The 14,156-nt window shown below is 37.1% G+C and overlaps 1 protein-coding gene across 1 annotated transcript; it reads left to right on the top strand.

Moving 5' to 3' along the window:
- Nucleotides 1–895: 895 nt before the first annotated feature.
- LOC139133707 (cytochrome P450 3A8-like) lies at nt 896–12,578 on the top strand. Its single transcript, XM_070700471.1, has 13 exons — nt 896–966; nt 1,906–1,999; nt 4,097–4,149; nt 4,864–4,960; nt 5,404–5,520; nt 6,440–6,528; nt 7,972–8,120; nt 8,867–9,000; nt 9,306–9,446; nt 10,519–10,739; nt 11,507–11,643; nt 11,971–12,134; nt 12,501–12,578. The coding sequence occupies exons 1-13, from the start codon at nt 896–898 to the stop codon at nt 12,576–12,578; spliced, it is 1,545 nt and encodes a 514-aa protein (XP_070556572.1).
- Nucleotides 12,579–14,156: the final 1,578 nt, after the last annotated feature.

Genomic DNA, 14,156 nt, shown 5'->3' with positions numbered 1-14,156 from the left:
TGTAGAGCATTGAGTTGCGTTAAGTTAATTAAGGGTTCATTTGCATATTTAATGAACTTTGTAATTGGTGATATTGCTCCAAATTACAGCGTTAAATTTGATGAAACTTGCTACAGATGTTGATCTGATAAATATCCAATTGTACTAAGAAGCATTGAGCAGTGTCAAGTTAATAATTAGCTCATTTGCATATTTCATGAATTTTTATAATTAGTCATATAACTCCGAAATAACTGCATCAAATGTGATGAAAACTGCTGCACATACTGATACGACAGATATCTAACTGTGTTGTAAAGCATTTAGTACTGTAAAGTTAATCAAGGGTTCATTTGCATATTTAATAAACTTTGTAATTAGGTATATAACTCCAAAATTACAGCGTTAAATTTGATGAAACTTGCTACAGATGTTGATTTGATAAATATTTAATTGTGCTATGAATCATTGAACAGTGTCAAGTAAATTTAGGGTTTATTTGCATATTTAATGAACTTTGTAATTAGTGACATTACTCTAAATTACAGCATTAAATTAAATAAAACGTGCTACAAATGTTGATCTGGTGGATATCTAATTGTTCATAAAGCATTGAGCAGTGTCAAGTTAATTGCATATAAAATAAAGTTTTGTAATTAGTGATTAGACTCTGAGAGTACCGTGTGAAGTTGAAAAACCTGCTACATACAGTGATAACATATATCTCATTGTTCTGTGAAGCGTACAACTATTAATGAACCTGTTGTAAAACACGTGAGCATATTCAGTTCATATCTGGTCTTATTCATAAATCAACTGTATAGAGTATAGAGAAGAATACACGGCATTTTCATTTACACCTGCCAAGTCGCATTGAACAGTACACAGTGATTTCTGGTGTTAAATTGACTGAATCATGGAGTTGTTGGGCTTTGAAGTATCTGCCTGGATACCGCTTTCTGTAATAGCACTGGTCCTGTTTTACTTGTAAGTATTTTACATAAAATTAAATCCGAAAAACAATACATGAAAGACGGTTACTACGTCTCTTGGACAGAGAGTGGGCGACTAATTAATGTGTCAGCTAAAAACTTGAACCCTACGACGTACTTACACTGCGAGACGATGTTGTGGTTAAAAGCTCCTCACTTCAACTGTGTGACATGAAAGAATGATGTTTGACCTTGAAAAGTTTAAGTTCATGGGAAAGTCACTATAATTGCAGGCGACACAATCATGTTTCAGGGGCACCTCTTTCACGGAGGTGTATAGAGGATGTCATCTGTATACCACCTTTTGTAAAAATCGGAGGTCAAATCACAGCATGCTATACGGCAGTGAAATTCGTGTCCTACTCTTTGTCGGTTTGATCCATTGAAACAGTTAATATTGGCAGATACAATGGTAGTGAGGACTTTTCAGGTCATGACCAAAGCCACAAACACGGCTCTACTGCCGATGGTATTTTTCTTTCGTGAATTACAGCAGCAGCAATATTGTATTGGACAATACATATCCAACTGTAAGTTAAAGAAAACTAACAAAAAATTTGTTGAAAGCCAGGTCTTGTGAATATTACACTATGCCAACATTTACCCTTTCAGGCCTGACTTTTTGTAACCTACCAGAGTTTACGCTGTATATAGGAGTTTAGGTCTGAGAGGGTTGGGTTAAGACACTCGTCATCGAATTCAGTGCCATCAGTGACATGTTTCCGACAAAGTTAACATGTGACATTTTCGAAAACGTGCTCTTTGTCTAAAGAGTGTGAAATCTGCCAATACCTTATTCGAATTAAACACCCTAGTAACTCGATTTTAACAGAATGAATTGTCGATCTACCTTCACTAGATCTACTAAGTGAAAACTTAAGGTTTCGAAACAATAGGTAACAGCTTGAACAGGTTTATGTAATCTATATCATAGGTATGCAACATGGCCGTTTTCCACGTTCCGAAAAATGGGTATTCCCGGACCAACACCATGGCCACTTGTAGGAAACTTCATTCAGTTGAGTACGGTGAGACTCACAAATCCATCATTGTCTTAGTCAATTTAAATTTATTAATTAAAATATATCTATATATCGTACGAGGGGTGGATGAAAAGTTTTGAGCCTAACTTTGAGGGAGCGATGCCAGATCAATGAAGCTTAGTTTGCATTTTATTTCAACTCTTCAGATGACAACCTAGAAAAGGGACCTATTTAGGCAGTTACGGGAGGCTATAAAAAACGACGAGGAAAATTGAGAAAAGATGTCTTGTTCTATCAGAACAATGCGCCACCCCGTAAGTCAGTCATTGCCATGGCAACAATGCATGACTGCGGCTTCAAACTCTTTCCACATCCACCACACTCTCCTGACCTAGCACCCTCAGACTTTCATCTCTTCCCCAACATAAAGAAACAGTGAGCTGGAAAGCATTTTGACGAAGATGATGACGTCATATCCGCCATTTATATTCAGGACTCTTTCGTCGACCAAGATTGAACCTTCTATATAAAGCAGGGATCCAAGCGCTGCAGCACTGCTGGCAGAAGTGTGTGGACCGGAAGGGGCACTATGTTGAAAATACATAGCATAGAAACTCATTCCAGTAGGACTTCAAAATTAGGCTCAAAACTTTTCATCCAACCCTCGTACTGGCTGTATGACCTTCAGTCGTTTCTTTATAAGTGTAGCTAGCTGTCAATGTGTCTACCTGTCCCTCTCTCTGTACGTCCGATCGGGTGACAATTATTTGTAAATAAATAAATCCTTTCTATCTATACTAAATCTGTTTCATTATCTTTCTGTTCGTTTGTCCGTGCCTCTGTCTGTCTGTCTATCTGTCTGTTTGCCTGCATGCCTGTCACTTCATTTATGACAATATCGAAGGATTCAAGTATATAGGCAATGGTTGCTCAGGAAAATTTGTCAAATAAGAGTTTTTGTGAGTTTATTGACCCGAAGATGCAAAACAATGACACCAAAACCAAGCACACGCGTGGTTGCCGACCGTGGAATGCGAGACGTCATATATATCTAGATTACCACAGTATATTTTTGAAAAGATTAACCAACTCCAAATTTGCTAAAAATCTCCTGAAATTTTACACAGTGATACTTGACATACTCCTTCACAGCCCCATGGAATTGGTCAGTCGTGAAACAAACACTGTGTTTTGAAATGGCAAAAATCTACTTTGTAATTTTGTACAATTTTAATCCTATTTCTACCATATCTAAAAATTATTGAGAATTTTCTAAAACGCATTTATCTTCGCAGTGTCTACAATTCTGCCGAAATTCACTTCAACAGATTGAAAATTTGCCGACTTGAAAGCTTTTAAACATTTGCACAAGAGCAGAAGGCGAAAGTGCCTAGAAAACTATGTAAATGTTAACGATTTTCACATGCAAATGGCGCGCATTTGAACACTTGCAGCCTTAACGATCGCGCGCGCGTTGAATCCTTCTGTATCGCCTTAATGCCTGCGCGAATGCTCTCGCTTATGATTATTTTGAAATAGGGAACATTTTTCCATGGTATTTTAATCATATTAACAGTTATAGAGTCTCTCATGCACTCAAGGATTGCAATGATAACGCTTGACAGAGTTTACATGGCGGTCTAATGGCAATTTTTTGCTAGAGTTGAAGTAAATACGTATTTTAAGATCTCAAAAATATGGTTTTTTTTGAACATTTGCGTAAGTCTTAAAGCTGCGTTACTTATTTCATTTTTTTATTTTTATTTTATAAATAGTGACTCCCACAGCCGAGGCCATCTATTTAAACCTGTTAGAAAAAATACAGATACAGAGTTAAATACACAGACAAGACAATAACTGTAACAAATACCGAGAAAATACTTGTTCCAGAAAAAGGTCTATGTCATTGTAGTCGGTACAGTCATTGTTGATGGAGTCGTTTGTACTTTAATCATAAATTACAAACTTTAATCTTGAAGAAAATGCCATGACTACATGTAGTGTTACTAAGGTGTCAAAAGTTGTCGGTGTGTAATGATCGATCGCTCCATAGTTATTGTTCTTCTGTCTTGCGCAAGTTAACAAGAGAGATTGAAATATTTTGATGTAAGTGTTTGAGTTCGTTGTATGTTGTTTTTGTAGGGTTTCCATGACAGAGAGATGGAGTGGTATAAGAAATACGGCAAAGTCTTCGGGTAAGTTATTGATGAGCGTGTGACTTAGTTGCGTTTTTTGGAGTCGAAAACGTACTTCATTTGAATTTTGTTGTTATAGTTCTCACCTATTATAGTTGATTCACAGATATCTCAATATTATCGACCGGGAATTGTCAGCGGACGACGTAATGCTCGGCACAACTTTTCAGTGCCGACATTAGTTTTCTCCCTAAGTTAATTTGTAAGCATTTGGCGCGTTGTACAGATAAGATGATCTACATTTTCAAATGTACTGCGAAACGATGATAATTATATCGAAATTATGTAACTTTTCCGCCAACAAAGCGCAAAAAATTCAAAACATGTTTGCTCATGGTTCAAGGAATAATGTCATATTTTGAGTCGACAGAAGTACTTCATCACAAACATGGAACTATTGACAATATTTTTCTAGCTCTCATGTAGAAACATTTATCAATGTACACGCACACTGGTACGATCCTGCCGGCGCGGACCATGTCGGCTGTACGGCGAAACACTACAACATGTGTCTTGCAGTACTTTTGCCGTTTGTAAGGGGTGTGAAATAAAGAAGGATTGTTTTCCTTGTTTGCCCAGATCTCCAAGGATTCTATGTGCCCGGTTTCGTCCATTACACGCGAACTATAAAATACCTTTCTTGCTGTTATTTCTATTTAATGTCTTAAAAAGCATATTTCAACATAACTAAAGTTTTGCAATCAATTCACTTAGGATTTACGAAGGCCGTCAACCAGTGCTTGAAGTGGTAGACCCTGGGATGTGTAAGCAGATTTGCGTCAAGCACTTCACCTCCTTTTACAACAGAAGAGTGCGTAGATTCAATTTCATGATCCAGTAAACCTTTATTTAATCATTCGTCTAAAGTATTAGGTTGTATAATTGATGCTTTCGCCTGTTGTATCAAGATGACACTAACCGTCCAAAGGAACATGCTGTCACAGGAACGTCAAATTGTAGTCAATGGACACTTAATAAACTTACTGCAAAATTTATGAATAGTATTGGAAACCTGTGTAGCTTCACAGAAGTGAACAAAGTGAAACACCTGCCAGGGATAAGCGTGTCATAAATAATATAGAAGAGTATTCCGAATCACATTGTCAAATCAACCATTTGCGTTCAATAACTAATGTTGACCTAGTGCTAACCAATCATTTAAGGTTGATTACGTAATATAATCTTATATTGATACACATGCAACGAAATGGCAAACATTCTATAGTTCAACAACGCTTGCATCTTTCTTTTCAGCGTTTACCACTTGACAGTAAACCCCTCAACCACGCGCTGATATCTCTTGTGGATGAACGTTGGAAGAACAAGAGAAACACTCTTACTCCAGCTTTCAGTGGAGCGAAAATAAGAAGTGTACGGCTACATGTTCTTCATGTTCTTCTCAAATTTCCCATTGTCTTACTTCACGTTGGATGACTTACGCCAACGACGCAAAACAGCGGGCCATCCCACTTCCCAAGGGACGAAACACGTGTTGAAAGTTAAAAACTAATATCATAATATAATATTACAGTCATTATTGCAGAATTGCTGTGCTGTGTTGTTATTTGTAACACCTGAGACGTACTTAATCGCAGACCGTATTTTGCAGACTACAATTACAAATACACGAGAAGCCGTTTTGCACAATAAAGATGCATAAAACATAAACAAAGACAATAACGGTTGATAATAGAGGTTTCAAATAACAAAACCTAGATATCACTGCCGAGATAAAACAGACAGCGTTATGTATCACTATGGAGAGCTCATGCTGTGGATATAATATTCGACAAACTGCTCACCCGACTTAAAGGTATACAGTCACCAGTAAATCTAAATATGCCCATATATGGTCAAAGGGGTGTTCCTTGGTATTCAACATGCCCATGTGGGCGCTGTTTTTAAAAAGCGGCCACCCGCTTAAAATCTGTGATTGGTTAGATTTTCACTTTCCATGGTAACTGTGGCAAAATTGAAACAGGTGATAGTATACCTTTAAACCAAGAAGTAATTAATAATTATAACAACACAAGGGATAGACGAAGAAGGAGATGAGAACATACATTTGAAAGACTTGAATTATGTATTTCGCTCATTATATTTACTACAGCTAACGTCGAGATAAAGGGAATACTGTAGCTCGCATCAGTCTGAACATACCATGCGATACTATTTCAGAAATGGCCACTGCAAAGAAAGAAATTTCTACTCTAGAAAAGTCTCAATCTGTCGACAATAAAAGTGACTGTCTAATCATTGTTCAAAATAAAAAAATACAGTATCTTTACAGATGTCTCCTATTGTCAACAGTGCTGCAACCACCATGATACGAGTGCTTGGTAAACATTGCAAAGAAGGAAAAACAGTTCAATGTAAAAAGTAAGTTGTCATTTCTGACAGTCAGTGAGGAACAGAGTTCCTATACAAGCAAATTGATTTTTTTTCTATCGAATTTCCTCCAAAACCTGTACAACAGGCCCGACGGACATATATTTGGTCCATTTCAGCATTTTCTTCCTCCACAAAAGCTTACACATGAATTACCTCCATGTTTTATACTGCATCAATACAAATATATCATATATACTACATTTGTTCTCAGTAAGAAAAATTAATATATAAAAAATAGTGATATGCTAAAGAGGCACTCCCACTTGGTAACATTTTTAAAACACATTTTTTTAATGCCAACGGTCGATATTTGACGTGGCGACTGCGCGCGGATCGCGAGATATCGATAAAAACATGTCATTTCCCGAGCGTATTTTTCACATCCCGAAGTTTTACGATCATTTCTGATTATGACCCGAAATCCCCCGAAGGTTTGTTGTTGTGCTGATTGACGATATTCTAGGGAGTCCATAATAAGTTCGAACGACGTAATTTTACCTGCAAAGACTTTATATAGGCCTACAGCATAAGGCCCTCACTTCAGGTAAGTTTTGTTTTTTAAAAACTTCTCCTCAGCTTTTGCCGTTTTCATTATTCTCGGTCAGTTCTATTATATTTTAAACCAATACCACATAGATATACGTTTTTACGTGTAAAATTTTAGCCGCCTCTGACGACTACATTTTGTCGTCTGCCACACAGTTACGCGTGGTTCGATACATAGCGGCCGCCGCGTGGTATGCGTCTATGCATACCACGCGGCGGCCGCTATGTATCAACCGCACGTAACTGTGCCAGTCACCTATGCGAATTCTGGTGGAATCAGCAAACTTTGTTTTCCGTTTTTTTCCGAGTCAGTAAGACTCGGCTTTCTCCCACAGGGCATGACCGATCACCAACGCTAGTGGTACTGTGGCGTACAGCAGTGTCAGCGTAGACTCGTACTCCATAGCTTAGTTGACAATGGCCCCAGTGCCGAACGTTCGATGTTCGGAAGCTGAATTTAGGTGGGCCACCGGAATTCAAACTTTCACTTTTTTAGGACATGTTTTTATCGATATCTCGTGATCCGCGCACAGTCGCCACGTCAAATATCGACCGTTGGCATTAAAAGAAATTGTATTAAAAATGTTACCAAGTGGGAGTGCCACTTGAAATTATAATTAGTGTATATTACTACTGAATATGGGGAGGGGTATATCAGCACGAAAAGCATGTTGAAAAGGAATTCTGAAAATCAAAGAAAAGGTTGAAAGAAAAAACCCATTAGTGACCTACCTACCCATGTTTGACACAATTTCGCCAGTTGAACATAATTTTTCTTCGCTAAACGACAAATTATATACTAAAGATGAAAACTAAGAAATGCAAGGGTAAAATGCTGGTCTTTACTGCAATTAAGAAGTAAGTTGTATTGTTTAATTCCCTCAGCGTCTTTGGTGGCTATGTGGTTGATAGTATTGGCAGTGCTGGATTTGGAGTGGATGTGAACTCACAAGAGCAACCTGGCCATCCCTTTGTCAAGCATGTCAAGGAAGCCTTTTCCTCTGGCTTTTATAATCCAGTGCTTATGGCTGTTTGTGAGTAGCCTCTCGCTACTTCTTGCGAATGATACTATTACTGCTATTACTGATTGCGTGTCTTAGTTTGGCCATGTTCGTGCATGTTATAATCGTAGATGCATCATCATCATCATCATCATCATCATCAATATCATCATGTACCCATGTCCATATCGTTCAATCCCGATGACCTTTACCGTAAAATATCACCCGTGGTATTTTGCGGCAAACGTCGGCATATTAGCTCGATAAGCGTCATCAGTTTTGGAAAGTTCCCGAGCTACATTTGTAATTTTACAGTGAAAGTACAAAAACAATATGGCTGCCGCTTGATGCCTATGGTGTCTTGTTGCCAACATGAAAAAATTGAAGGGGTTTGAGGAATGGAAGGATATTTTTGGTTGCTAAATACGGGGAAAATATATTGAATTTTGCAATATTATCCCATTATTATTTCGCTGAAGTTCTTGTAATGTATTAGACAAGCTCTGCGGACGCTTTTATTGCGCATGCTTATGCATCCGTTCAACCCGAGCTCTTGTTCAGATCACTAGATTTCAAATCACTTTTCATTTTTCATTTGCAAAATCGTGCTTCTGTTTGTCATCCAATAATTATCATATTTGCTATAAATCAAGCAAACATGGTCATGGTTTGTCAAATATGCATAATACGGCGCGTTCTGAATATCATGCGCCCCCCCCCCCCCCCATTCCTTCAACTTTCGTGCTGCTCAACTGTTGAATATCTTTATCCAACGGCAGTCATTTTTCCGTTTCTGACACCAATCCTTAACTGGCTGAACATTGGATTTTTCTCAAAGAGAGTACTGAAATACTTTTTGAATTTAACCGAAACCACAATCGAAATACGGAAGAACCAAGATCCGTCAGAGAAGGTATGGATTAAATTTCGAGGACCCCGGCTTCAAGTTTATCCCTGGCAGAAAAATAGATTCTGAGAACCCTGAAGCAGTATGTTAATTCAGATTGTCAGTCGCATTGGCTTTTAAAAATTTACAAAATGCAATTCACATTTCCATTTACATTAAAGTGGAATTAAAAACGAATTTTAGGAGAGCAGGACAGTAAAAGGCAGAAATCAAAGAGTCTCACAGATAAAGAAACTGAACCCTTCAAACGGGTTTTAAGTGATTTTAATTGTGACTTGTTAACATATACATGTACACCTACTTTTTACCAGAAAGTCGACTTCCTGCAGCAAATGCTAGACTCCCATGAAGTTTATGATCAACACATCAAAGAAAATGCTGCAGAAGAAGACGAGAATGGAATTCAACTTGTGAAAGATGAAAAATTAGACACACATGATGTGCTGGCACAGGTAAGTGTTAGACAAGATGAAAAGCAGACATACCTACCTAAAGAGGTATGCCTCGCCAACACGCTATGAGTTGTGCTCTTATTTATATTTGTTTTTGAAGATGTTCTACGACAAGCAGATTACAATTGTTAAACATTTAGGACCAACTTTTCTTCAGGTTTATAGCTACATTGTACATTGCTACAATAGCTACATAGTTCGTCATTATTTAGGTAGAAAGTGTCTCGCGGACAGATATTCAAGCTTTCGTATTTTATTAATTCTATTCTCATCTATAAATTGTGGTCCATTTTAAAGCTCTTGGTGTAAGACAAGCTTTTACCCTCTTAGTTATTCTCAATTCGAAATTCTGTTTTCTCTGAGCGTTAACCCCCGGATGGCGGCAAATTTGAATTTAAAATATCGGAAAATCTGAGGTAATTTGCCTCTCTACTAAAAATGTTGCAGGGTGAGGCTTGATGGAAAGCTTCATTGAGGAACATTTGAGCAAAGATTAAAGGTATACAGTCACCTGTAATCTAAATATGCCCATATATGGTCAAAGGGGCGTTCCTTGGTATTCAAAATGCCCATGTGAGGGCGCTGTTTTTTAAAAGCGGCCACCCGCTTGAAATCTGTGATTGGTTAGATTTTCTCTTTCCATGGTAACTGTGGCAAAATTGGAACAGGTGACAGTATACCTTTAAGTCCTTCAATTTCAAGGCGCCTACTACCTTAAAATGTTTTTTAATCTGCTCTCATGCTTACCTTTTTGTTTCAGAAACATATTTATCCAGTGATTTCAACAAGATGTTTTTATCAACGGTTTGGTAGTTATGTAAATGTACGGTATGAGTTTTTTGCAATAACAAGATATACAGTAATCCTATATTGTCATTGTTTTCAGCTTGCCATTGTGGATGAAGTTGAAGGGTATATTGAGAATTAGCCACTCCTGACATTCATTTTCCGTAATTGTGCCAATTCTGTTATTTTACAACATTATAAACAAATCATTCATTATTTTGCAGTGGTAACTTTGAATCACCGATCGTTCAAGCTTTCATCACACTAAAATATTTCCATTTTACAGTCATTTATTTTCTTCCTGGGTGGTTATGAGACCACGAGTACTATGATGAGTTTTCTTGCCTACTCCATGGCAACCAATCCAGACGTTCAGGAGAAGCTGTGCGCTGAAATCGATGACGTAATGGCAGATCACGATGAACCTACCTACGAAGCGGTGTCTAAGATGCCGTATCTGGATATGGTTGTCTGTGAAACTCTCAGGATGTATCCACCTGGCATAAGGTTAGAATAAGCGTTCATTATTAAGATCCAGGCGAAACATCCTTAATTGAATGTAATAGTTACCGTCTAGGCCTAGACTGTCATTTTTTGTATTACAATCGTCAACACCAACAACGAAAAACATAAACGTTAATTGCATGGCTTTTTTGCATGTTGAGAGTGCGTGCAAAATATAACTGAATACACTTTAACTTTTTGTCTTGTATTGATTTGGTTTTTCATAAACGATATTTCATTGTTGGCTAGCACAGACGTTCATCACCAAAACTATTATGCACAGTGAATTTATTACGAGTAAAAATGAGGAAAACTCCTTTATGACGAAAAATTCACCTACGTTCCTCTTATTTATTTAACAACAACACAACGCAACTACAACAACAACGAAATAATAATAATAATAATAATAATAATAATAATAAGAAGAAGAAGAAGAAGAAGAAGAAGAAGAATGATAAAGAGATGATGATGATGACGATGACGACGACTACGATGATGATGATGATGATGATGATGATGATGATGATGATAGTGATCAGTATAATTACCATCGTCATCTCGACGATATATTTTTTGGCCAAAATCGTAAAACAGATTCGTAATTATACATTTGTTGTGCCTGCGATGATCGAGAATCCCTAACAAAGAAAAGAAACTTAAATATAGCAATTCCTTACGATTATTACTGGGTGTATTTTTATTCTTACAGATGTTAGCATATTCAGGAGTAGTTGTTGCTAAAGTTATGATATATCTTATCCCTACAGATTTGACCGAGAGTGTAATGAGGATGTCACAATCTCTGGGATTCACATTCCGAAGGGAATGATTATTGCCGTACCGATCTATGTAATCCATCATGATCCAAAGATATACCCTGAACCTGAGAAATTCATCCCCGAAAGGCAGGCGGCTAGATCTCACATCACAAGTTATTTCCATTGCTCCACACTTCTGTTGTCATAGCTGAGTCTTCAAAATACCTGAAACCTACAACTAGTCTATCAAACAAGCGATCAAAAACATTAAATATTAGTAACTGCGAAGCTCATCCAGTGTTATTCAATGACAATATATAAAGTATTATCATTTGATAATAAAGACGGAAATATTTTTCATCTGAATACAACAGGAAATGAAATGCAAATCATATTCTGCACCTAGAAAGATGTTGAAATCTACTTACACAAAAATGTCGATATTATTTGCAAAATAATGTAATTTTTTTGTTGATTTACCAAGGAAGAGAAAGAAAAACGTCATCCTTACGCATGGCTGCCATTTGGAGCTGGTCCTCGTAACTGTATTGGAATGAAATTTGTCATGTTGGAAGCTAAGATCGGTTTGGTCCGTATTTTTAAGAGATTCACCTTTGAACCATGCGCGGAGACTGAGGTATGGACAATTTAAGCTCGCTGTTCCGACCAGCTAACACATAGATGTAGATTGCATAACATAGTGGTCACCATGTAATTAATTTGAAACATGTATAGAACATTTACCATAAAAAGGCCAGTCATGCTAACTTTTGATGAAACTTTCACTATTTTTGTTTTAATGTCAAGCATAATTCTTTGTTCTTCACTCCAAAACATGTTGTTATGCACAGTATTCAGTTTGTAACGTCTCCCTTTACAAGTGTAAAAGATTATTGTGGTGATGGTGAATACTCATTGTTGTTGATATATTATTACTATGGCAATGATCTTTCTCTGCCTTATTCAGAGATTAATGAATTTTTTTCCTCAACCTTTTTATTAGATACCTCCAAAGCTCGGCAAGACTGGATTTCTGACACCACCGGCTGGCATTAAACTCACCGTAAAGCCAAGAGTATGACCAGGACAGCTATTTGCATGTCGACATCACTCACGAATTCTTTTTAACCATTGAAAGACGTGACCCCATCCCGATATCTTCAAACCCAGTGAGTGTTATGAAGCAGAGAATTAGATCAGATCTACGACGTGCCAAGAAGGAAGATGAACTGATATTCGTAGTCGTTCTTAGCTGTTTCTTGATCATATTAAGGTAGTATGCGCCTCGAAAGTGAAAGACTTAAACTTTTGCTCAAAATCTCCTGAATGAAACTTTCAACATTCTCTTACAAAATCAACAATAAAAATCAGGGGCCACCGTGCAAAGTCTGGAACTAGCAAAGCAAATTAGTAGCTAACATTTCGCGATATTTGAAATTAAAAATGGCCGCGATTCCTGTGTTAACTCTATGTGGAAAAATAAAATTTTGGATTTTCGAAAAACTAAGACGGTGAAAGTTTTTTTTCGCTAAAGGCTTTAAAATGAGTCCCCACAAGTGGTAGATCAGAAAAGAATTGTGGAAATTTGAGAGTCTGACTATCTGTCCCCGAAGCGCGTTCTACCTTAAGTAGCAAATACATTATTTTCCGATTTTGATGAGGATTTAATGTAATTTTTGGATCGAAATAATATGGCCATCATTAATTATTACGAAATGATTATAGCTTTTAACGGTAGAACAGACATAACTTATAAATATATTCAGAGCGCAAACTTTTCATCAATAGGTATCTGAACTGTACGCGCAGAAAAAATAAACACGTACTGTGCAGTTGTTGGATGCTACCTTTTTAAGATGATCATGCACGTATAAATATTCTATAGTGACTATAGAGATGCCGTTAGCAGTTTGTTGAGCCGTAAATCCTAGGTAAAGTTATTTAATTGATTTACCAGTTTTCTGTTAAACTTTCACCTGAACATGTCGGTCTGATTCGACTTGGGTCCATCCAAAGCCGGCAGGGCCGATGCATGATACTCATTAGTGGGTGCACCACCAAAAAACGATCATGAGCGAGATTCTGCAATTGTAAATTCCTAGATACATTTTGCCCGATAGTGCAAAAATTAAGCCTGATGACTTTTACAAAAACGTCATGTTTTTCAAAGTACAAGGTAGGAATTGTGCTTGTTGCTGGTCTACATATATATATATATATATATATATATATATATATATATATATATATATATATATATATATATATATATATAATTTTAGTGATGTATTTTTACTTGCTGTACATGGCATTGTGTACAACCAGAGTGACCGCGCGCGATCAAACCCCTTTGTTCACTGTGACTGCATTCAGTAAGCTCGGCGACATAATGTGCAGAGTGTCTCAATGTTTGTAGCCTTACATGAGTTTATAGATAGAAATACACAACTGAAGTTCGTTTCCGATCTTAATATTTTACTATTGCATGATGTTGAGTCTTACAAAGGCGTTAACAAAGTGAGGGACCGCTCCAATCTCACTCCGATTGAAGTTGAGAAGACTTATATTTACAAACATTTATGTTTATCAACAAAAAAATCGCGTACGCGCAGCGCGACGACCACTGCGCTTTAAATCACTAATTACAAAACTTTCTTTA

The sequence above is a fragment of the Ptychodera flava genome, chromosome 5 (assembly GCF_041260155.1).
Source record: "Ptychodera flava strain L36383 chromosome 5, AS_Pfla_20210202, whole genome shotgun sequence".
NCBI lineage: Eukaryota > Metazoa > Hemichordata > Enteropneusta > Ptychoderidae > Ptychodera > Ptychodera flava.
The sequence above is the reverse complement of the archived record's forward strand: the minus strand, read 5'-3'. Positions and strand labels throughout refer to the sequence as shown.

Coding starts and splice junctions, on each gene's coding strand:
- LOC139133707 (XM_070700471.1), top strand. CDS start 896: ATGGAGTTGTTGGGCTTTGAAGTATCTGCCTGGATACCGCTTTCTGTA. Junction 9,447..10,518: donor CACATGATGTGCTGGCACAG/GTAAGTGTTAGA, acceptor TCCATTTTACAG/TCATTTATTTTCTTCCTGGG. Junction 12,135..12,500: donor AACCATGCGCGGAGACTGAG/GTATGGACAATT, acceptor CCTTTTTATTAG/ATACCTCCAAAGCTCGGCAA.